Genomic DNA, 25980 nt, shown 5'->3' on the forward strand with positions numbered 1-25980 from the left:
CGTATCGTGATACTGTTAGCATTATTGGGAAACACAAGCTGATATTGATCGTGACTTTTTTCCAATACTGTGTAATAATTATGATGAGATCACTGATTAGCAACCATATTTTAATCCGTATCATCCATCCATCCATCTTCTTCCGCTTATCCGGGGTCGGGTCGCGGGGGCAGCAGCTTTAGGAAGGACTCCCAGACTTCCCTCTCCCCAGCCACTTCGTCCAGCTCATTCCGGGGGATCCCAAGGCATTCCCAGCCCAGCCGAGAGACATAGTCTCTCCAGCGCGTCCTGGGTCGTCCCCGGGGTCTCCTACCGGTGGGACATGCGCGGAACACCTCCCCAGGGAGCCGTCCAGGAGGCATCCTGATGAGATGCCCGAGCCACCTCATCTGGCTCCTCTCAACGTGGAGGAGCAGCAGCTCTACTACGAGTCTCTCCCGAATGACCGAGCTTCTCACCCTATCTCTATGGGAGACCCCAGACACCCTGCGGAGGAAACTCATTTTGGCCACTTGTATCCTGGATCTCATTCTTTCGGTCACGACCCATAGCTCATGACCATAGGTGAGGGTAAGAGCGTAGATCGACCGGTAAATCGAGAGCTTTGCAATTTGGCTCAGCTCTCTCTTCACCACGACGGACCGGTACACAGTCCGCATTACTGCCGACGCTGCACCAATCCGCCTGTCGATCTCGCGCTCCATCCTGCCCTCACTCGTGAACAAGACCCCAAGATACTTGAACTCCTCCACTTGGGGCAGGATCTCATCCCCGATCCGGAGACAGCATTCCACCCTTTTCCGACCGAGGACCATGGACTCGGATTTGGCGGTGCCTCCATCCGTATCACAGAAAACAATTCTGATATTCTTCTCTGGATCATGATACCATTGATATGATCGACTAACATTGTATTGTTTTCTGGCCCCCCACCTAGTGTGGAGGAAACATTTAAGCTTTCCTCCCTTGTTTATATGCTCTGATGTAGTCCAGTACAAAGTATGGTGGTGTAAGTGGATCCAAAGTGCTGCTTTAAGACTTTTCCAGAATCGTCCACAGCGTCATGCCAGCGGTCCATTTGATGTGGAGCATTGCTGCCAATTGAAGGATTCCTCTTTTGCCTTTCCGTCCTCAGGATCTTTTTTGACTGAGGCCCGCTGTCGCCACGACAACCTAGATCACAGACAGGAAGCTTCACGGATACTTGTCATCAACAATGACACCACTCTACAGCCGGGGACCCTCTGAGATGAAGCCCCCCCACCATCGTGTTTGCATTGTGTGGGGAATTTAATTCCAAGTACACCGTCTTCCTGTGTGTGCATGTGTGTGTGGTCTTATGTTTAGGTTGCTACGTTTTTTTTCCCCGAGATGTGAAGTAAAAAAATGTTTTTCACTCAAATCCAAATTATTATTCTATTGTTATACTTGTTCCTACAGCTAACTTGCTAATGCTAGTGAGTTACAGTGATTTGCAACGCTATTTATGATGTACTTTTGGTAAAGAAAACCATAATACAATATTAGGTTCTTATTTGGCGGTTTCCGCGCAGCAAGCAATATGCGTCTTTTTTTTTAAATTGGAATGAGTCCAGGAGAACCTGAATCTCAAATTGGTTGATTTTCACTTCTTGATGCACATGTGAGGTTGGAAATGTTAGTGGTCAGACAGAGCAGCATTGTGCCAACCTGCTTTCTCAGCAAATGTGTGTTGCGTTAGTGTGCCAGTGGTCAAACAGGATGTGGGGAAAAAAATTCTATTACTGTCATCATATCTTTATTTTTATTCGTTAAAAAGGTCCAAATGTAGACAACAACAAAAAAGACATGAAAGGAAGAAGTTTTAAGTAGTTGTTGTTTACTGTAATGACTTTAACATTGTTGTTTCCATTGTGTACAATGGGTGTAATTAGCAGTCGCTGCGTGCGCATCCAAAATAACACAAAAGCTTTTTTCATATATATATATATATATATATATATATATATATATATATATATATATATATATATATATATATATATATGAAATATATAAAACCAATGCAGTTTTTGGTTATGCATTATATATTATATATATATATATATATATATATATATATATATATATATATATATATATGCATTCATTCATTTTCTTAACCGCTTTGTCCCCACGGGGGTCGCAGGCGTGCTGCTTATCCCAGCTTATCCCAGCCGTCATCGGGCAGTAGGCGGGGGACACCCTGAATCGGTTGCCAGCCAATCGCAGGGCACAGAGACGAACAACCATTCGCACTCGCACTCACACCTAGGGACAATTTGGAGTGCTCAATCGGCCTATCAAGCATGTTTTTGGGATGTGGGAGGAGACCCACGCGGACTCGGGGAGAACATGCAAACTCCACACAGGGAGGGCCGGAGGTAGAATCGAACCCGCAGCCTCCTAACTGTGAGGCAGACGTGCTACCCACTGCACCACCGAGCCGCTATATATATATATATATATATATATATATATATATATATATATATATATATATATATATATATATATATATATATATATATATATATATATATATATATATATATATATATATATATATATATATATATATATATATATATATATATATATATATATATATATATATAAATTCATAAACATTTTTGTAACATGTAACATTTTTACATGATTAAGCAGGGCGGGGAATGAAAGGAATGAGTCCAGACAAGTGCTGTTGTCGCAAAACTTGCTGGGAAACGTAGTTAAAGACCACGTGCGCACATAGGTAGTATGGCTAGCATGACTAGCATGTATGTGTCCACATAAAAGACAATTTAGTCTTCAATGCTCTTTGAGAACAGAAACTTTCATATGTATTTTCCATAAACATGGTCAATTTAGTCTTTAATAAATGCAATATATGCATTTTTGTGAATTTCAAAGACACAAAAAGTTTCCAACATATACGCGACGGCTGTGAAGATACACTAGGTCGGAATGGTGAGAACTGTGTGATGAAGTGCATTTTTCTGTTGATGGTAGGAAGAACATCAACGACGCATCTGTTTTGAATTTTCTTAAGACGGATTTCCCTCCAACGACCCTTCCGCGTTCCTTGATGATTTGTTTACCTGCTTCGAAAACACGTTTGTCGCCTAACTCCTTGCCCTCTTTTTCTTTCTCTTTTTATGGACTTTTTTTTTTCACAAGGCTGAAGCTCATCTGGTTCCTCTTGCGTCTGCGGTCGCAACAGTGAAAACGCCACATCAAAGCTGGCTGTCAGAGAGGCCGCAGAAGACGACGACGATGGAGAAATAGAAGAGGAGGGAAAAATCTGGGACAAATTCTGGTGCCCCCCCCCCCCCACACACACACACACACATACACATGGACACCAGTAATGTGTGCATTGGTGGAAACTCTGGAAGAAAGGATGGCTCGTGTTTGCCCATGGCATAGAGAGGCTTAGGGTGACAATTTGAACATAATTAAAATACCAATTTGCTTTTGGTATTTATGAAAAAACATGCTAGCTTAATTGAAGAATAAATAGTCTTTGAAAATAATAATTTGAGACTTTAAATTGTTATATTTCGGGAAACAAAATGGTTCTATGCATCTATCTATATTTATGAAATACAAATATATGTATATTTATTTCAAAGCCGTCCATTTTTATACACGCTACTGAAGTGACAATGAAATGAAAGCCTTAGTAATGAATGAGTTGTGGGAGTCAAGAAAAAGACACACACAAACATCAAGAGAGGCAGAGAGAAGATCAAATGATTTTAGGGGCGTGCTGGTATGTTTTGAAATGTGACCTTGAGTAATTTAGCTGTCCGTCAAGTTAAAAAAAAAAAAAAAGAGGAGAGAATAAGAAGAAGTGTGAGTGTACCTGCTGCTCAGCACTGATCTTTGTGTTGTGCCTGGACACGTTGGGAGCCGCGTCGGAAAAAAAAAACTAAAAAAAAAAAAAGCCCAACAGATATTAGAAACAGATGAATCCTATGTGGGACGTTTCGTCCAAAAAGCTAGCTGCCAAGAAACGTTTCTCCTAATGATAGAATGAACGTTTTGCAAGACATGCTGTTTTTGTTTTTTAAACACACCCTGTTTTCTGATGAAAAAAGATGGATGATGACTCAAAGCTGTCTTTGGTGTTTACAAAAAAATTTGCTAGCTCCAATGAAGACTAAATCTTATTCTATATTAACCTTTAGTATAGGCATCAGCTTGCATGTTCGCCAAGCTGCAGCGGCCCGGCACGGAAGGAGCCGAGGCTGCGCAAGCCACAAGAATCCCGACAGTCGCCGCAGTCCGGTCCAGGCCTCTTTTAGATGCCTCAAAGAGTTGCGCTGCGTCATGGATTTCTATGAATGTGAAAGACTTGACATCTTCGACTGCATGTCCTTGACCACTTTGAACGTTTGAGCTGCAGCTAAAGAAAAAAAAAAAATAGAAAGTGTCTGCTCGTGACTTTTATCGTATTGTCGTCTGCAGCTTATTACACGCACAGTTACCGCAAAATGACTCCAAGTTAGCTTTATGGTAGGATCAAAATTGTCTTTGAGAAGCTAAATGTGCATTTTGTAACCATCAAAGGCTAAACTGTATTAGATGTATGTGTGTGTGTGTGTGTGTGTGTGTGTGTGTGTGTGTGTGTGTGTGTGTGTGTGTGTGTGTGTGTGTGTGTGTGTGTGTGTGTGTGTGTGGACGGGAAGGGGGGGGACATGTTGGATATTTATGGAAAAAAGTATGCCAATTTCACAGATTCTTTAACCAAAAAAAGTGAGTGTATGAGTCTTTGATATGCATGTATTCAATGTTCACATAAAATAGTTATCTTAAAAGACTTGAGTGAAAATGCAAATCATTTCTTGGATGGTCACAAAATGGCCTCCCTCTCCATTTTAGAGTTCACACTATCTGGTTTTAAATCTTGAAATGGTCTAGCTCTGAGCTCCTCCAAAAAAGTGTCTTGAGAGTCATCTACATGCATTTTCATTCAACACCCCCCCCCCCCCCCCCAAATCATTCCCGCCCACTTGTTCACTTAAGTCAGGGCCAATTCATCATGTGACGAAACGCTGGCTGTTTAATTTGGCAAACAAGAGGAGCCCACATTGCACATGGGACATGTGTTTACCCCATGAAACATTTTTGTCTCAGCTACGCCATCCATTTCTCTCATCCTATCTGGATCTCATTTAGCCACAGCAGATGGCGGCCATGTTGAACTTGGAAAGATGGCCGTGCCTTTTGACTCTCACGCTTTGGGTTGCTGAGTTGCTTTTCCTTCACAGGAAGAAGGAATTAATCTGGATGTCATGTCAGACAAAATGAGGGTCAAGTGGTGTACCAAATCGACATCATTAGTCTAGTGAGTGATTTGTTTTTTTCTTGGCATGAAAAACACAATGTTTTTCAAAAAATCATTTTGCAAGAATAAAATGTTTTGGGGTTTTCTCAACAAAATGGGAAATAATGTGCTTCTCTAGTTAAATATTACCATTGGTTATCAAAGTTAAGCGCGACTGCTTTTTTTTTACGTTTTACAGATGAACTTCTTCTTACACTTGCATGGCTATTTGAAGCATTTCCAGCTGTTTGTGTTACTTGTACAATGACGACTGTTCAAACCAGTAACAGATTATTTCATCCATCCATCCATCCATCCATCCATCCATCCATCCATCCATCCATCCATCCATTTTTGGAACCGCTTTGTCCTCACGAGGGTCAGGGCAGTGCATTTCTATTTGCATTGTTTCTAATGTGCTGGAATATGAACGAAATGTTTTGTTTTCAAGATGCTGGCATTTAGGGTCTGATGGGCCTTTCGCAATAACCACTTGAAAGAACACATTTAGTCTTCCTGACCGTGTGGGAATTTTTTGCTGAGCCTGCCGGCGGGCCACTCCCTCTTTATTGAGACAGTCTTTCATTGATGACACAAAGGTCTTCGGGGAGCCGTCACCAGAAGCAAACACAAAACAGATAACTCGCGCACAGCAAAGCACCATAGCCTTAATCAGAAAAAATTGGCAAAACTATGTTGCTTGCACTGAACATTCCAAAGGATGTTTGTTTGTTTTCAGATTTTTTGTTTTAACCAGATATTTATATTCATTAAAAAAATCTTTGATGTTTTTTTAAACACATTACATTCAATGAAGATGTTTCTCAATAGTCTAAGAAGGAAAAATTGTCTTTGGTGCAAAGTATACTAAATATTTCGGTCATGTGTGTATGTTTTGGAACTGAGAACTTCAATGTTGTTTTACAAAAACTTCAACTATTTGCTTTCACTACAAGATGATGGGAGAAGTGAGTATCATGACACTTTTGGAGACGAAAAACAAATTTCCTGTGCTATCGAGGTGACTTGATAGCAAGATGAAGTTTTTTTTTTTTTTATGTCGCCGCACAAAGAGGGTGCAGTGATGCTGAGACTGTGCAAGGGTCAACACACAAGAACAAGACTCCCACTCTGGCGGCGTCATGAATGCCCCTTCCGGCCTCCTTGCAAATCCCATCAGGGTGTTTGTCGGCATCCCAGGTTTTCCGGGGACCTAAAAGAGGAGGAAGAAGGAGGGGAGGAGGATGGGGGGCTGTGCAGAGCTTTAAGCACTGAGATAATGCTGAAGTCTTATTAGGGAAGATTAGCAGATTAGCTTGTTTTTTTTTGGGGTTTTTTTGTATTTTCTTGAAATCCTTATTGGGAACATGGAAGCAATGATGGAAAACAGCTTGGTGTCTGCTACTAAGGAGATTTAGGTGAGAAGATGAGAAGACAAAAGGGAGTGGGAAATTCCAAGAAAAAAGGAAATAGTTGCCATTTTAACTTGGATATATATACACACACACATATACCAGAATGAATTAAAAATGTCATTGAAAAAGCTATGAACGTTTTTTAGAAAATTCATGTGACTAAAATTAAGACAGATTTTTACAGCTGAGGAGCACTGCCACAACAGAAAACAAATATATAGTGATTTTGAAATCATGGCAACTGTTGCGATAATAAATTATTATTATTATGATAGCTAATTATAAGAACCAATTTGAATATTTTTCAAGAACAAAACATTTGTAAATGTATCAGTGTGGACACAAATATTTGAAAATCTGATGGTCACAATTCCTCACACTGGGTGACGGCAGGTGAATTGCAAAATGGGGTTCACCCTTGTGAGTTGTTGCTAGCATCCAAGATGACATTTTCACATGGAGGAAACGCCCACAAGGCTTTCCACGCCCATGAGAAATGCAGCCAGGCTGCAGTTGAGCTCAGCTCTCTCTCTTACTCTCACAAGCCAACAGTGAAGAGTTTTCGCAGCTCAGCAAGCCGCTCAACACAGCCAGGCGAGCTGCATTTGAGATTTTTTTTTCTGTCAAAAAGGAACATCCATGAAGAAATCCAGTACCACTGTCTTGCTCATACTTGGAAGCATCATGTGATTTGATTTTTTTTCTATTTTTCACCTGAAAAAGCAGCAAGCAAGCACACGGAGCTTGTGAAAAAGCAGTCAATTGTGTGACAAGTTGAAGTTTCTGCAACCGCAATGGACCTGGCTTTACTTCTGATCATTTCCTCCTGTTTAGGTAAAGCAACTTCAAGCATATATATATATAGAAGAGTGGTGTGTACGTGCATTCATGAGGAATTTTAAGCCACAACTTTAAATTACAACTCAGCTCTATAATGACGTACTTTGTTTTACATGCAAAATCAACTAGAAATGGACGCATTTTCAGTTGATCTTTTTAAAGAATATAAATTTCAAGATTTAAATGGATCAGTGTTATGAAAATATATTTTTCAATTAAAAGAGGCATGAGAGAATGAAGTTGGATTTGTTTTAAGAAGGTGTGGGCTATTTTGAGGGCAGGAGTAGCTATTTCAAGACAATGTCTATTAAAGTAATAGAAGAAATTATTTTTGCCTTTTTTTTTGTAATTCCAACAAAATAGACATGGTAGATTTGATGAGGGGTCAGCAACCAGGTGCTCACAAGCGCAAGGTCGCACTGAGGGTCATATGAGCAGCCTGTTCTTAGAAGCGCGCACCTGTGCTGAGAATGTTGCAGTGATCATTTCAAAATGTAATCACTTTTGAGAAATGAAAATATTAGGTAATAAAGCTGTTGTTGTGCTCATTGTACTCTCTGTTAAATCATTTTTGATTATAAATCAAAAATATGATCAATGTCTTGTATGGCAGGCCCTTCAGAGTTTGTTTTTAATAGAAGCAAGCACCTGTTTGTATGCCAACCTCACACAAGTTCATTTAATTGAGAGCTGGTGGGTAGGTGGGGTGGATTGTGGTGGGGGGTGAGTGATGTGGGATGTTTGAAGTCAATAAAAAAAAAAAAATGTGCCCGCGGGCCATCTGAACGTGAGCTGCCGTGCATTGTGGGACTTTTCCACTTCAAGATAAATGAAGACTTTGTTGTGGGGGAGAGACTTGAAGAAGTGACCGTCTTCTGCTTGTACTTGACTTGATGACGGACGAGCGGCCAATGAGATGAGTCGATAATGTGAGGAAGCACATGTGAAATAGTAGCTGTTTGCTTTCAGAGTTTTACGGGATAAACTGGCCAAATCTGATGCTATGATGCTTAGCACTGCGATGCCTTCAAGGACATCTTGTGATGGAAATTGTGTACAAAACAAACTTTGATCTGCTCTGAAAATAGGATTTGTATTGGCTTAGAGCATTAAAAACAATAGATTTTTAATGGTCCCACTCATCTTTTTGATGTGCTAATTTAATGGGATAACTGTTATTTTATGGGGGAAAAGGCAGGATTTTACAAGAGAGGATATTCCAGAAGTCTTTGGACAGTACACGGGGTACATCCAAAACAGAAAACAGTCATAAATGTTTGTTGGAATGTTTGTTATATATATATATATACATATTTTAGAAAGATATGTTTTTTATTAAAGTTGTATTCTTTCAAAAATAAAGGTACAATCTTACAAAAGTACCGTAATTTTCGGACTATAAGTCGCGGGTTTTTTCATAGTTTGGGTGGGGGGGCGACTTATACTCAGGAGCGACTTATGTGATTTTTTTTCACAAATTTTCAAAATTCAAAATTCCGCGATGTAGTGAAAATGCGATAAATTAACCGCAATGTAACAAGGAATTACTGTCATTTGAACTGCAAGTGACGTCACCGGTGGTTGTTTACATAAAGGACAAAGGATTCGATCACGGGATGACGAAGATGACGAAGGGCCCCACGTTTGAAGGATTTAATGATTTGGAGTGACACAAGGATTGAAAAACTTATTTAAATTACAGTTATTTGATATATTTTATTTCGTGTAGCAACTTGTATATGTTTTTATCGTTACAGTTCAGTAGTTGTTGGCTCGTTGAACTCTTGTTTTGTTAAATAAAGAGCCATTTACCAAACCCACGTCTTTCCTGGTGCTTTGTTAACGCTACAATATAGTTATATATTAGATCAGTGCGGCGCGCGCGCGGCGTTGTTGACATAAAGGACGAGGAATTTGATCAATGGATTTAATGATTAGGAGTGACACATATGGTTTCATAATATTGTTGTTATATGATAGTTATTTGAAATATACTTTATATATTGTTATATGGGTCTGTGGAATAATTAGAAATGCAACTTACAACGAGTCCGGCGGCGCGGCACATATGCAGCGCATACGCGGCATTGTTTACATAAAGGACGATCGATGGATTTAATGAATTGGAGTGACAGATGGTTTGATAAACGTGTTATTTATGTAATACTTATTTGAATAACTCTGAATGTTACGTCAGGCCCGTTCTCTGCTCCTCGTTTGTGTATATGTCACGTTAGCATACCGTATCGTTTAGCCTATTGTTGCTGGTTCATGTCTGTTCTTGGTGTTGGATTTTGACAAATAAATTTGCCCCAAACGTGGGACTTATGTATGGGTTTTTTTCACTTTATTGTGCATTTTATGGCTGGTGCGACTTATACTCCGGAGCGACTTATAGTCCAAAAAGTACGGTAAATTCATATCCTTGAGAAAAAAACAATTACAAAAAATAAAAAAAAAGGAAAAATAATAATTTTGCTAAAATATTTTTTCCTCAAAAACGCATTTATTTCAAGGAAAAAAAATCCATCCATCCATCCATTTTCTGAACCGCTTAGTCCCCACGGGGGTCGCGGGCGTGCTGGAGCCTATCCCAGCCATCATCGGGCAGTAGGCGGGGGACACCCTGAACTGGTTGCCAACCAATCGTAGGGCACACAGAGACAAACAACCATTCGCACTCGCACTCACACCTAGGGACAATTTGGAGTGCTCAATCGGCCTATCAAGCATGTTTTTGGGATGTGGGAGGAAACCGGAGTGCCCGGAGAAAACCCACGCGGACACGGGAAGAACATGCAAACTCCACACAGGGAGGGCCGGAGGTGGAATCGAACCCGCACCCTCCTAACTGTGAGGCGGACGTGCTACCCACTGCTTCACCGAGCCGCCCGGAAAAAAAATCATACTTCTATTTTTTTTCCAAAGCTAGTCTACACAGGTTAGCATTATCCCTGCTAGCACTGTCACATGCAGATATTCTGGATACCATTTTAGTATTTTGCCATATGAAACCAATCACATATTTGGATGTTTTGAGGTGTACAAGAAGGAATTGTTAAGTCTTTGTCTGGTTTGCAGCGTCTATGCTTGTCGGGGTCCGCGCTTACGTTACCTCACCAGTCGGCGGTTTAGAGCCAGCTGGCAATGTTGTGTGTGCTTTCTGAGCTGTGGGAGTCTTGTGGGCGCTTTGATTTTTACATTTGGAGAGCTCAGAGCCGACTCGACCTTTTGTCGTCTATGCTGGGATGTTGGTGACTCCTCTGACCTCAGAAATATTCAAGCCACCTACTTTTAATCATTTACGCCTATTTAATGAGGCTTTTTTTGATCACGTGAACGTCTAACGCCATGTTATAATTTTTAAAAGTCTTTAGTCATTGTTACGGCTATACTTATACTTACTATACTATCCTTCACTTTACTATACTTTAAATCGTGACCCAATTTGTGCCCTAGAAAGTTGTCTGGCAAACCTTAAGTCGCTTTAAGTTTAGGTTGTACCCGATAAAAAGAAAAAAGCCTACATACAGAACCTTTGATTCCAGTTCACTTGAGTGGAACAGAACTCATCCATCATCTTTATTTCTTTCCATTTGTCCATTTGAGTTGATTCATAGATGCTTGGAGAGAATGTAAATCTCATAGAGGACCTTTTAGGATGTCTCAGTAATGTCGCAAAATGTTGTTGATTCTGCTGATACTGTCTACTTTGATTCTTATCCCCCTTTTGAAACCTTGAATACTGAAATGTCCCCAAAACCTACAACTACAATCACTCCAAAACCTCAAGCTTAATCTATAAAGACCTCCATGACCTGGAAATTGGAGCTGCCATAACCTGATCCGAAAACTAATCTCGAACCTTAAATCTCTAACTGAGGTAAAGCATGTTATGTCGCTTTTATGTTGTGCAGGTTTGTCAGAATGTTTCTCTGTGGAGGAGCAGTCACGTCACCTCTCCTTGGAAAAAACCTATGGCCGCTTGGTCAAGGACTCCCACATGTGCCACCATATGTTGAAGCACCTTCACGACGGGGCCCGCATCACCGTGCAGATGCCCCCAAACGTGGAGGGTCACTGGGTGTCCACCAGGTCGGTCCCCCTCGGCTCTTCCACGGTCTCCCGGTTATTCGGCTAACGCTTGGTCCCTTTCAGCTGTGAGGTGCGACCAGGTCCGGAGTTCCTGACACGCTTCTACCGCTTCTACGACAACAACACCTTCGAGGCGCACCAGTTCTACTATGAAGACAATCACTGCACCAAGCCCACCTACACCCTGCTGGTGCGGGGACGCCTGCGCCTGCGCCAGGCCTCCTGGATCATACGGGGCGGCACCGAGGCGGAGTACTACCTCCACCGGGTCCAGATCACTTGCCATGGGGCTGGAGTGGCCGAGGAGCTGAGCCAGAGGCTGAACCAAAGCTGCAAGGGAGCCGTGAGGGGAGCCTGGGAACCCAATGTGCCCTACGAGCTGTGGAGCGAGGAGGGCGGCTATAACTGCTCCAGGGAGCTCAACTTTGCCATGCATGAGCTGCAGCTGCTGCGGGTGGAGAAGCAGTACACGCACCACAACCCGGACCACTTGGTGGAGGAGCTCTTCTTAGGGGACGTCCACACGGACCCCATGCAGAGGCTGTATTACAAGCCCTCCAGCTACCAGACGCCCCTGCAGAACGTCAAGGTCAGTTCCGTTCACGTCGCACAGTGATTTTGTTTTTGTTTTAATGTCGGTTTCTTCTTCTCTTAAAGACTGTAGTGGATTTTTTCCATGTTTTTTTAACTGTTTTCAGTGACTTCATTTCAGAGCTTTTAGTTTCTTTTATTATGTCATATTATATATATATATATATATATATATATATATATATATATATATATATATATATATATATATATTTTTTTTTTTTTACCAAAACATTTTGGACTTCATTTTTGTGTTTTATCCGTTTTTATGTGATTTTGCTGTCTATGTTTTTACTGTAATACATTTTTGTGCTTTTATGTATATTTATTTAACTTCATGTGAGCTTTTGTTTTTTAGGTTGTTTCTTAATGTCATGTGAGATTTTGTTTTTTAGGGTGTTTCTTAATGTTTGGGTGAACTTCACATTTTCTACACATATTTGTGCTCTGCTTGAAGCTTGTCTGCTTGTAAACAGTCTTCAAAGCACGTCCTTCAGGCTTTGCGAAGGCTGGAATTTGTCGTTTGCCATACGAGAAGTTCACTCAACAGTGATTTCTCCCCCTCAAATATGGTGGGAACCCCCCCCAGAGACAGAGTGCTGCAAAAGTGTGATCCACTGTGGCCTTGCTGCCACTTTATTTGGTCGTTTGGAACTCAACCGCAAAACGTTGCTGGAATCGTTGCTTTGTTCTCTTGGACAAATGTGAAATACTTTGTGGTTGTTTAAATTGCAACAACATTGTTGCTTGTTTTCAAGAACAACAAATCTTGATTTCGTCCTCCATAGGGAGCCATCTTTTTTTTTTTTTTATGTTTACCCTCAATACTTTGTTATTCAACATCTGACAAAACACACACCCTCCAAGTGATACAAATAAGTTGCCTGGAAAAATACACCTAATAAATCAGGCAAATCATCTCCATTTGTTGAAAAGAATGCAGAGCCATTCATCTGTAACAACCTCCCCAAAACGAAACAATACAATTTGGAAGGTTTTCATAAAATGGGAATTATTATTATTTTACTTGATAAAACAAATTACAATGCAAAAAGAAAATCACACACAGACAATTTTACATTAAGTTTAAAAGAAGAGTACAAAAGTGATTGTTACACCCTCTTCAATACTGCTTTTTAGGCCCACAGAAAGTGATGGCTGCAAGTTTGCTCATTGTCATTTCAGAACCACGCACACGGCTGCATCGCCTGCCGTATCATCTACCGCTCAGACGAGTTTCACCCGCCCATCCTGCCGCCGCGCGCTGACCTGGCGGTGGGTTTGTACGGCCAGTGGGTGAGCCAGCAGTGTGAAGTGCGCCCGGAGGTGCTCTTCCTCACCCGCCACTTCCTGTTCCACGACAACAACCACACGTGGGAAGGCTACTACTACCACTTCTCCGATCCAGTGTGCAAGCACCCCACCTTCACCATCTACGCCCGCGGACGCTACTCCCGCGGCCTGCACTCCACGCGCGTCATGGGTGGCACAGAATTTGTCTTCAAAGGTGACATTTTGCCTCATGCACTCAAAAAACACACCAATAATGCAAGAATACAAGTACTCCGAAACATATCAAACTCACAAATCACAATCCCATATCGATTCTTTGACTTCAGTCAAAAGTCCCAAAATCAATTTGCCACAAACCACACAAATTAACCGTCTTGGAGTTTTATCCAGATATATTTCTCCCTAAACTTGGTGGACACATGGTAGACACATATGTCTAGCCTTGGAAGATGGTAGCCATGACGTTATCTTGCTATATCCTCCCTCCCGCAGTGAATCACATGAGAGTGACGCCCATGGACCTCGCCACCACCTCGCTTCTCAACGTGTTCAGTGGCAACGAATGCGGTGCCGAGCGGTCGTGGCAGCTGGGCGTGGAGCAGGACGTGACCGCCACCAACGGCTGCGTGGCCCTGGGCATCCGCCTTCCCCACACAGAGTACGAGTTGTTCCGCATGGAGCGTGATGCCAACGGACGCTACCTGCTCTTCAACGGCCAACGGCCCAGCGATGGCTCCAGCCCGGACCACCCGGACAAACGGGCGACATCCTACCAGCTTCCCCTTGTGCGCTGCGCCGCCAGCAGCCAGGCGCCGGGACGCAACCTTGACGGAGATGACACACCCCTGCGGCTCAGAAATGGCGGCGAGGGCCACAACCGGGCCAGTGTTGTGACAGCGTTTGTTGTGATCATTGTCAAAGCATTGTTGCTTTAGTCCCACAATGGAGAAAAGCAATAAGTCGCCTCAGGAGGTCATTATTGAACCTCAAAGTGGTACAATCGAGTAGGTTGTGCCGAATGGGCCAAAATGGCTTCCAAGGGAGCGTGGATTGTTGCTTGAAGGAGGACAAGAGCCAGGAACCATAGAATTGTCCCTACAAAAAAACTGCACTTTAGGCGGAAAGAGCCAAAGATGGACTCTGATGTATACATGATGTGATATGTACATCCCCCATAGTTGTTTAGATAAGGGGCAGGGAGCCATTTTCCTATGAGGGAGGGGTCATATACTCTACTCACAGGAGTGTGCTTATGTACATGCCTGAGCGGGAATATAAATTTCCCAATCATTGTGGCGCAATACCACACAGCCCACAGACCACCAGTGGTTTCGCTTGAGTGGGCCAATCATTGCTCACGTGCGACGTTGCCCACCCTTGGTTTCACTCTCCATAAAGATGCTTTTTTGGTGTTGTAAAGAAAGACTGAAGTCACGTTATATGTAGAGTCATAAAAACATGACTACGATTGCACTTACTGTAACATGTATCTTATCAAGACAGCAGGGTAATGGAAATAATGTAATGAGATGGTGTGTTTTTGATTAATAGAGTCATTCAACTATTATCCATTAAATGGGATTTTCATTTCATTTTTAGGTAACTATCAATCACAGCTAGCCTGTTTTGGGGTTTAGTCATGTAACCTTTGCAAGCTGAGCAGTTATGCACTGTTATGCTCTTTTCGGGCTGCCCCCAAGACGGCTAAAAACGAGTGGAATTTTGCTGCTTAATGGATATTCTACCAACGCACTTCGATCTAAATACTGCGTTAGACTAGCGGGTCCACATATTAGTGTTACAGAAGCAGGGAGCAGTTTAATGTAGAATGCCTTTCACCTTGGGATTGTCTTGAATGCCTGCACAAAAGACAACCACTCTCATAACGCATCTGACAATGGATGAGGATCTGGGGAGTGGGTGGCAAAATTTTGACAAACAGCTTGATTTCATGTGTGTACTTGGCTTTACAATTAAGGGGGGTGTTATTGCGCACTCTGCATTATGTAGTTCTCTGAATTTTAACTCAATGTCCTGCGTGTTAGGAATATTTTGTCCAGCAGGTGCAAATGACGTCAAGGAGGAACAAGTGTGTTAGTAACCAAAAAAGATTATTTGGGTATTAGAACGTGGGAAAGTGTCTAAATGCTTTGCATAATAAAGCAGCACAATAATTATGCATACAAAATTATAATTTGTTAATATGTACTTACAATACTCTTAATAATGAACTTATAGTAAATATCCACTAGATGGCATTAGATGAACATTGGTGGCATCGTTAAGGTCGAAGACTATCTCAAAATATTTCATTTTCCACATAAATCTGATCCCTCTTTTACTTGATTAAAAACAAACAAACAAACAAACAAACAAACAGTAATTCAAGCGTAGAGGTAAATTAACCTCTAGATATAAACTAAAAAGTAAAACCACACACCCTCTGGAAGCATCTGAGAGCAATACTGTCATCTAGCGGAGTTTTATAGATTCTGCTGGAATTAAAACGTGTACGTAATATAAAATGGTTGTTAGTATGGTCGTCTACCGCAGCGGTTCCCAACCTTTATTGCGTCACGGACCGGTTACATGTCAGACAATATTTTCACGGACCGGCCTCCATATAAATATACATATTAAATTTAAAAACTGCAGGCGGCTCAGTGGGGCACTGGTTAGCACTGGTTAGGAAGGTGCCGGTTCGATTCCACCCCCGACCCTCCCTGTGTGGAGTTTGCATGTTCTCCCCGTGTCTGCGTGGGTTTTCTCCGGGCACTCCGGTTTCCTCAAACATCCCAAAAACCATGCTTGTTAGTCCAATTGAGCACTCCAAATTGCCCGTGAGCGCGAGTGTGAATGGTTGTTCGTCTGTGTGCCTTGCGATCGGCTGGCAACCGATTCAGGATGTCCCCCGATGACTGCTGGGATAGTTTCCGTCACGCCTGCAAACCCCATGGGGCCAATTAAACTCACCATTAAAGATCTGCTCCGTAGCTTTGCGGGCTCTGCTGGGAAAACGTTACATGACCGGGACGAGCGTCTTGACCTAAATTAATTGATAAAATAAAATTGTTTTTGTTTCTGTGGGGCCCGGTACCAAAATGACCCACAGACCGGTAGTTGGGGACCTCTGATCTACCGGATTAAAACCTATTACTGAGGTCAGTAATTGTATCGCTCATGACGTAGTGAGATGTTCTCCTATAAGTTTCACCTTAACGCCAGAATTGGTCAGTTTCGACTTTTAGCGAGTTACCGCATTGTTAACTATTGTATCATGTTATTACGTATTATTTAATTTTTCAGGGGGTGACATTGATGCTAAATGATTATGGTTAAAAACAAAAAGGAATAGACTCCATATGGAAAGCATTGTTTTTTTGTCCTCCATTTTATTTCTAATATTTATTATAATGAGACAGAATTTAAGAATGGAGACCCATTTCAGTCAATGTTTACCTCAGATGGGAATAGAAGATTCGTATAATAATTAATAATATAAAGTCTGCATTGGTGGGTAAAGAATAGACAAATGTACAAGGAAGAGGAGGCACCTTAATCCCCAACTGGATGCGAACATTCCAAGAAGTAGAAGAGAAAGTAGTGATCCAGTGATGGTGATGGAAGTTCTTCATCTTTGTTTAAAAAGAATTTCATTAAAACAATTGAGTCCACACTGATTACAAGCGAGCGAGAGTGAGAGCGAGAGAGAGGTGGTTTTGATTCACTTCCTTGTGGACTGACAGTTAACTTTCCGTCACATGACCTGAAGCCTTCTAAGGGGGACAAAAAAAGAACACAATCCCTTTGTCTTTGCTTTCCAACCGCGTGTGCGCATTTAACCGTGTGTGAAAGTTAAAAAAGAAACAAGAAAGAAAAGGCAGCGGCTTTGTCGTACACGCGTGATGGCCTGGAAAATCACGCTAGCGGTGATATGGTGGATGTCAAGACAAACACTTGGTTTGAGGGAAAGAGGGGCGGAGACGCCACCGCCGACCCACGAGTCTACAAGATGAACTTCCCTAGGAAGAAGCCGATGAAGATGGCCGCGATGACCACCAGGAGAGAGGGCAGGGAGGCGGCTGAGTTGGCGGTTGCGTGATCCGAGCGAGCCACCTTCCTCATGCGTGCGCCGTCGTCCTGCAAAGCGCACCGATGTCAACTTGTGCTCCGACTGTAAAGTCATTACGCAATACCGCCGGTTTCTTTTGGCACAAGAAAATGTGATTTCAGTTTTCATCCTGCATTTTTTCCTAATCAAATCAGTGGGGGTTTTTTAAGCGTAACTTAAGATGAGTTTGAAAGGATAAAGTGTCAACTCGTGCTACTATAAAGTCTTAACACAATGTCACCGGTTTCTTTTGGCACGAAAAATCTGATTTCAGTTTTCATCGTGCATTTTTTCCTAATTAAATTCGTTGTTTATTTTGAAGCGTAACTTAAGATGCGTTTGAAAGTATTTTGGATCACAGTTTGGTATATACAGTAGATCCGTGACTGCCTTAGCAATACATTGTACATAAATCAGAAAGATGTCTTTGGCCATGTTTTGCAAAAATGACAACAATTGCCTTCCACTTATTTAACAGGGGACTTGTGTCTCACCTTTAAATGTCGGTTCTCCTCAGCTATTTTGCTCATCTCCGCCTGCAACCGCTTACACTTCTCCAGCAACTTCTTCATCTCGCTGTCGTCCAATGAGGAAGCAGAGGAAGTGGCCGTGTTGGTGGCGGCAGGTGCTGGTGTTGCTGTCGCGGCTGAGGGCGGCTCAGCCTTGGCAGAATTCATCACTAGGGCAGATTTGCTCACGTCCACATCATTCTGAAAGTGGTGAAGGAAACCCTGATTGAATGCTTGAGTAAGGTTGAGGTTATGTTGATATCAAACACAGCCACATTTAATAAATTCAAATACCGTAGAAGAGTTCATTCTTTCAAAAGAAACCTTTCAGAAAAAAAAAATTGTTTGCTATATTGATTTTTGGATTTGAGAGTTTAGCCTTGCGTTGATGTGCATATGGTCCCCTGGTAAAATGATACTTGGGGCATAATTAATTAGCGTCAGCGCCAGTTTCATACCATCTTATCGTTTTCAGAAGGCAGCTCGAAGACGCATCTCAATTTGGAATCCATGAGGTCATCAGGTTTTGCGTCTTTCCACTGGCAGCGGCCGAGAGAAAGAGCGCAAAGTGGGGGATGTTAGTTATCGTCACCCTGCAGTTCTACCAAATATCACATAAAAATGTCAGCACATTTCCTCGAGAGCACACGATTATGCCAAAAGCCCGATAAACAAGTTTAACTACCAACATCCAGAAGGGTCCTGGTAACAGATTAGTGATTTGCTGCCCTCTAGTGGTAAATTAAGGGCACAGTTCAATCGTCACACATGCTTGCTCCTCACCAAAGAGTCCATGTCAGAGACGTTGGGTGGGGCGAAGATTGTCTGCACCATGAATTTGTGTTTGCTCTTCTCATTGGGGTCATAGTCAAAGGGCTGTAGCATAACTGAAAAGGGAAAGATAACACAATTGGGTGAATTTGTCCATTGAGGAAGATTATATTAAAGGGGGCATATTATCATTTAGTTTTTATTTAAGATTTAGTTTTGTGCCATCCTTAAAAGTTTCATTTAAATCAAAATCTGCTTGAGTAATTTGGCATGAAATGGCCCAATTCTGCAGAAGTAACCAAACTGTCGCAGTTGGTGGAAAGACGCAGACTTCACTGACCAGAGATGTTGACGGCGGCTCCCGCTTCGATGACGCCGCTGTTGGGCCGTACACAATACCGGCGCGGCGCCGTCGTCTTGACTTTGAAACACACTCTTTTGTCTGAGGGGTTCTTGAGCTTGAGGTTGGTCGTGACGACATCTGTGAATGGACCTGATGGAAGACAAAAAGTGGAGTTAGTGTTACTACTAATATTTACACTGAATGGAACCATTTTGGAAACAGCTTGATTTCATGTGTGTACTTGAGTGTGTACTTCAGTGTGTACCACACTGCTCCATGAACCATGGAGCAGTGTGGCTTTCGTCCTGGCCGTGGAACAGTGGACCAGCTCTACACCATCGGCAGGATCCTCGAGGGTGCATGGGAGTTCGCCCAACCAGTCCACATGTGTTTTATGGACTTGGAGAAGGCGTTCGACCGTGTCCCTCGGGAGGTTCTCTGGAGGGTGCTTCGGGAGTACGGGGTGCCGAGCTAACTGATAAGGGCGGTTCGGTCCCTGTATCACCGATGCCAGAGTTTGGTCCGCATTTCCGGCAGTAAGTCGGATTCGTTCCCAGTGAGGGTTGGACTCCGCCAAGGCTGCCCTTTGTCACTGATTCTGTTCATAATTTTTATGGACAGAATTTCTAGGCGCAGCCGAGGCGTTGAGGGGGTCCGGTTTGGGGACCTCAGCATCGCGTCACTGCTTTTTGCAGGTGGTGCTGTTGGCTTCTTCAGTTCGTGATCTCCAGCTCTCACTGGAGCGGTTCGCAGCCGAGTGTGAAGCGGTCGGGATGAGGGTCAGCACCTCCAAATCCGAGTCCATGGTCCTCGGTCGGAAAAGGGTGGAATGCCCTCTCCGGATCGGGGATGAGAGCGGAAAAAGATGAAGGTGATGAAGGTGAAGGAACCATTTTTGGTGCCTGTCCAGGTTTATTACATGGACATTTGTTGCAGCACTCAGTTAACAGGATATGGCCTCCATAAAGGTATACAGAAAAAGAAAATAGATGCTCAAGGTATGGGGTCAGTTAAAGGGGGGGGGAGGACAACAATGAATTTGTATGTTTTATGTAACAGCAGCAAAGTGGAGTTAAGGCAGCTTAGAACAAAAACATTCACTTAGGAATTTGAGCACTGCGTGTACACAACCACTCGACTGCAGATACTACTAGGACGTAAATGTAATCAAGTATTTGATGGATTAAGTGATAGGATAATTGAATCTAAGATGATCTGTTAATAACAGCCATCAATTAATAATCAAAGAACAGAAATTCCCAAATGCGCCCTTCATATTCTAGGAAAAATAAGAAAAAATCGTGAGGTGACTCAAGAAGTCATTTGAACAATCGCACAACTCATTTAGGCAGTAACAAGGCCAAATTGAATTAAAGCTTGTTAGATTTGCGGTGGCATTGCAGAATGACTTGAAAGGATTCCCCGCAGACAAGAGGACAACGATAAAACCATTTAAATTGTTTCAATAAACCAAACTGGATTAAAGGCAGCCTGGTATTCTCAAATCATTCAGGTGGTCCCCCCTGAATGATTTGAGAATACCTTTGGTGTGTACACATTAGGTCCCAGCTGATCAATCGACCAATAATAGTATTCAAAGGCAATATGGTGCCAAAAAGGAAAGGTATTTATTTTCAAGCCAACTATTTACCATTATGTTAAATTTGAGTTCAAATGAAGACAATGTCTGAGAATTGAATACTCCAAACAGGAAGACAAAAATGCATTTCATTTGATAATCTGTTGTTCTTTTTGAGAAACATCCACAGATGAGTGAGGTGGTGCCTGCAGTCATCATCATAGCTTGTCACGCCAAACAGCCAACCATTCTAGGGTGTTCTGCAAGTCAGCGTTGTTCAGGCTGCCAGATAAGGGGCAGGCTCGGAGGATATGCTCGATGGTCTGGGCGCCCTCTCCACACTCACACGACAGATATTCATGTTATCAGTGGGCCGAGGGTTTATCCTTTTACCTCCCTCAACATCGCAATTGGTTAGACTGTTTTTGGAGTGTAATGTTAGGATTGGTCTCCTTACGGATTAACAGGGTCATGACAGGTGCCTGTGGTATGACAACAGGAATCTTTGTACATAAGACAAAAAAAAAAAAAAAATCAGTGTGGGAACCACCATACTATGAGACCCCTGAAATAAATTCAAGAAAATCTGCTTTATAAATAACTTGAGGCCAAACCCAGCCCCCAAGTGTTGTTCATACATTTAATTAGCCAATATCATAATCCACAAAGCATTTTTGATGAAATATAATTTCAAATTGGAAAGCAGAAGCGTCATGAGACGGCTCTCTTTGCCGACTCCAAAGCGAACTGTGCTGATTGAGTTTAGTTGACTGAGCCCGAGCCATCGCTATTTTTGTCTAGCTGTTTTTCACCATATCATAACTCATTAAGGCTAAATGCAGTTGACAGAGTTAGAATTCTAATGGGAAGCGAGCGCAGTCACAAGATGACCAAGACCAAGTATTGATCCTTGCATGAATATGGAGCCATACAGCCACAGACTTTCATAGTGAATCTTAATTTGCATGCTTTGCTCCAAAAGAATGAAAAGCCTAACGTCCAGTAGGTAGCACAGCTGATTTTTAACGTGTGCTAGCGTTGCTGATACTCAAGGTAATGTCTTGTAGCATAGCTGATGCTAATGTCTTGTACCATAGCAGATGCTAATGTCTTGTAGCATAGCTGCTGCTAATGTCTTGTAGTGTAGCTGATGGCTTGCAGCATACCTGATGCTAATGTCTTGTCGCACACCTGATGCTAATGAAGGGGTGGGCAATTCCGGTCCTCAAGGGCGGGTGTCCTGCACGTTTCATAGGTCTCCCTGCTGCAACACACCTGATTCAATTGTTATCCAGCTTCTGTATACCTTGCTAATTATCTAACCATTTGAATCAGATGTGTTGCAACAGGGTGACATAGAAAACATGCAGGACACCGGCCCTCCAGGACCGAACATGCAGGACACCGGCCCTCGAGAACCGGAATTGCCCACCCCTGTGCTAAAGTATTGTAGCATGGCTGATGCTCATGTGTTGTAGCATAGTTGAAACTAATGTCTTGTAGCATAGCTGATGCTAATGTCTTGCAGCACAGTTGAAGCTCAGGCTAGCAAAAAGTGAATTTCGTGTTTGTGCATGCCAGGTCGTGAGGTATTAAAGGCTGTGCATTAAGCTTGGCCAGTGTTGACAAAAGGCTACATTCACACCCGCTGCTGAGAAAGATAAGACGGCAGGCATGACCCGCTTGCAGAACACAAGCACGCCAGTGTTGTTCCACACGCGTGCACTCAGGTACGTCACCAGGACATTTTTGCAAACCTGTTCGAGTTTGTCAATGATGCTGTCTGTTGAGGACAATGTGTGCGCCAAAATAATCCGAGAAACTTGTGGGTGTGTGGTGATCATTGCCCGTGATACGAATCACCCGCTCCCGATTACACACACACGAAAGATGTTTAAACCAATACTTTGAAAAAAAACAACAACATCTAAACGAATTAGCACAAAAAAGGCCAAGACGTTTTTTAATGGTTGACTCATTTCCACACATTACATATTTGTTCCATTTAAAATGTTTAGAGCATGATGCTTTCAGATGTCTTGTGCTTTACTGTTCGTTTAAAAACAAACATTCACTTTAGTGACATGCAGTAAGGAATTTTTCAATGTCCCCTGCTATGCTGCCAGTAAATAACACCATTTCCCATCTTTCCTCCAAGTGTTGCCAAGCAACAGAAATACAGTACATACAGTACACGTATAGTGTTTTACAACCATACTTAACCATAATTATAATTTCATATCTACCTGTAGATCTAATAATGACTACGCTTTGTGGTAAAAATATATCCCAGCAATTTACAATTGGCCCATTCAGTTACATTCAATATACCCTATCCCTATATTTTTTGTCTTTATTCTGGCCTATTTTCTCTCTCTGTAGCAACCTGTGTCTTCCTTGACTGACACTCCATCCTTTATGAATTAAAAGGTTGAGATCTGGGCCTGATCGATTATTTAAAAAAAATAAAACAAAACTGATAGTGATAGCCATACTGTGAGTCATGGGTCAGCAGGTAGCATACTGTGTAAAAGGAAAAGTACAATTTAAAAAAAAAAAAAAAAAAAAAAAAAATGCACGATCAGCGGGCTCCAACAGAAATACACACGGGCTCCACCCACACAGGCTCCATCTATTACCTAAGCCCAGGCTGACACCTTGGCCCATCTTGTTGCATGCCAGCCAAGTTTGGGTCCCACGGGCCTGGTTGTGGTCTAAAAATAGCTGAGAAAAAAAAGACGAAAGAGGTCTGCCCCTTTCTATCCAACTAGAGGGATCCCAGATGAGGGCAGACATGTTCCTTTAACATAATAAAAAAAGTCCACTATTCAATGGTACATTGAGATGTTCAAAAGTAAGTACCCTGTTTTCGCCTCAATCAATCCAATGGGTTCAATGGCAACATCTGATATTTCGATTAATTACATCTATTTGGTTTGTTTATTAAGTCTAACAGGAGAAAATGGATGCGTTAACGGCATTAAGTATTAATTTAAGGTTCAATTCAAGGACACCAAACATTGGGAGGGAGGTAGCTTGAGTCACTTTTATGTGCCTTTCCGAAACAAAAGCAATGCACAAGACGACACTCAACGACATGCATGAAATGAAAAACAAAAAAAACATTACATTCTATTAGATTGTTTTGTCCAATATAAGGACGAGACATTATTCTTGAGCATTCGTCAGGCTTTGTCTGATTTTGCATATATTGTATTTTAGGAATAAAGTGAGGATTAGCAGTTCAGAAAATGATGGATGATGAATGGATGGTTAAACATACTATGCTATTTGTATACTGCTGCTATTACCATTCATATGAGTATTATAGTATTATAGGTACGCAGGTATTAGGCAATCAATTCTATTAAACTTAAACTACTGTTTAAGAGTTTTTTAGGCAAGGGATACTTTATTTTCTCTAGGCGATAGACTAGACTAGGGTTCCCCCAAAAGCCTACATTTTTTTGACACATAAATCTTCAGTTATAGAACTCTTGAATAAATTAATTGCATAGAATGCTATGCAATGAATTTATTCCCTGAAAAGCTCATCACTAGTACAATATAAAAAGCAGCAGTTTGAAATCAACAAATCTAACACATAAATATGAAATAAATAAATATTTCAAAATAGTTTCTTGATAAAGTTTTAAAGGGGATCGTTTGAGACATGCTAACACTTGAGCTAGACTGCCTATAGTCAACGATTAAATGACACATCACAGAAGGCTAGCCAGGTGAAGCTAACACAGCATTGCCTTGCAGCCAATGATTCCTCACACAACCCTAAAGGTTTGCACTATTTCACCAAAGTGAGCAGCATCTCGATCATTCGTCAAGTTTGGTTTTCCAACTGACAGTCATTGAACTAGCCTGCCATAAAAGTGCAGAATTCCTATCGCACAAATTGAGTCATTTCATTGACAGTATCCTTCAGACTTCAATGAAATCTGTTTGGCGATGCTAAGATTGCGTATACGTTCACTTCCAGCTAATTCAGCCTGCCCCTGCATATCTCCCCACCTTTGGCCGCCAGCGTGGCCTCCAGGCCCGGCTCGTCCGCGTCACCGGAGCGCGAGGAGGCAGCGGCGGCCCGTCCGATCCGCGGCTAACTTAAAATGGCGCTGAACGTTGGCTAGCTCGCAGCCTACGACAAGCCGCTGAAGTGAGTGTAAAAATAAATTTGGAGCCCCGGCAACACACCGTGACGAGCAACTGGAACGTTTGTCGCTCAACAGGCACACTGCAGGGTACCTTACCTTTAAATCTGAGGTCGGAAGGGGGCTCGAGAACGAGGACCTGGTCCAACTTGGACATTTTGGCTAAAGAGGAAGGGAATGGGTGTAAGGGAACTGGTCACTACTGACTAATGAGTCTCTGCTACGCTACTCTCTCTCGCTCTCTCTCTCTCGCGCTCACGCGCGCTCTCTCACCACTGACGTGCGCGAGCATGTGAGTACTAATTCACGAGCGAGCGCGCACGCACAGTACACGGTGCCGACTTACGTGCATGCGTGCTTACGTATGTATGCGACTCCAGCTGATGTCCCCGCCCCCACTCTTTTGAATTCAGGCCCGCGGGCCAAATCTGCCCCCGGTTAGATTTCACACGCCCCGCAGCTTCGGTCTTATAATGTATTATTTATGGCCCGCCTGCACTGTTAAACTGAATAGAAAAAAAATCATGAAACTCGAAACCATAATTCCTCCTTTTACCAAAAGGTGGCAGCACCACTTTAATAATATCAGTCTGCATCCATGCCGCGAATCCCTCTCCGCTCATTTATGCCTTGCCGACTGCAAACAAAACGAGGAAGGTTGACATTGAGGGCCCTCGCTTTGAAGAGAGATGGGAATTACAATACAGTGGAGCCTCGGTTTTCGAACACAATCCGTTCCAGAAGGCTTTTCGAGAAGTGAATCGTTCGAATTTCAAATAATGTTTTCCCATTACAAATAATGAAAAAAAAAATCCGCCCTTTTTACGCATTTTTTCATTTGTGCATTTCTGTCCGCAACCGTAGCGCGTCACCGACCGCTCAACTGCACCGCGCTGGTCGCATTATTGTGACTGAACCGT

At 42.4% G+C, this 25980-nt stretch overlaps 2 protein-coding genes across 2 annotated transcripts; one reads left to right on the plus strand and one right to left on the minus strand.

The window, feature by feature from the left end:
- The first annotated feature begins 7245 nt into the window (after positions 1–7245).
- Positions 7246–15176, plus strand: LOC147046535 (protein APCDD1). The gene is made up of 5 exons (XM_085929528.1): positions 7246–7599; positions 11523–11700; positions 11764–12289; positions 13477–13798; positions 14077–15176. Exons 1-5 carry the CDS (start codon positions 7560–7562, stop codon positions 14517–14519), a joined length of 1509 nt encoding a protein of 502 aa, XP_085785654.1. The 5' UTR covers positions 7246–7559; the 3' UTR covers positions 14520–15176.
- A 1780-nt stretch (positions 15177–16956) lies between these two features.
- LOC147046536 (vesicle-associated membrane protein-associated protein A-like) lies at positions 16957–25372 on the minus strand. Its single transcript, XM_085929529.1, has 6 exons — positions 25160–25372; positions 19316–19468; positions 18988–19091; positions 18663–18743; positions 18190–18405; positions 16957–17724 (listed from the first exon to the last, which is right to left on the minus strand). Exons 1-6 carry the CDS (start codon positions 25215–25217, stop codon positions 17590–17592), a joined length of 747 nt encoding a protein of 248 aa, XP_085785655.1. The 5' UTR covers positions 25218–25372; the 3' UTR covers positions 16957–17589.
- Positions 25373–25980: the final 608 nt, after the last annotated feature.

Source organism: Syngnathus leptorhynchus, chromosome 14, assembly GCF_054491065.1.
Source record: "Syngnathus leptorhynchus isolate UIUO chromosome 14, UIUO_Slep, whole genome shotgun sequence".
Taxonomy (NCBI): domain Eukaryota; kingdom Metazoa; phylum Chordata; class Actinopteri; order Syngnathiformes; family Syngnathidae; genus Syngnathus; species Syngnathus leptorhynchus.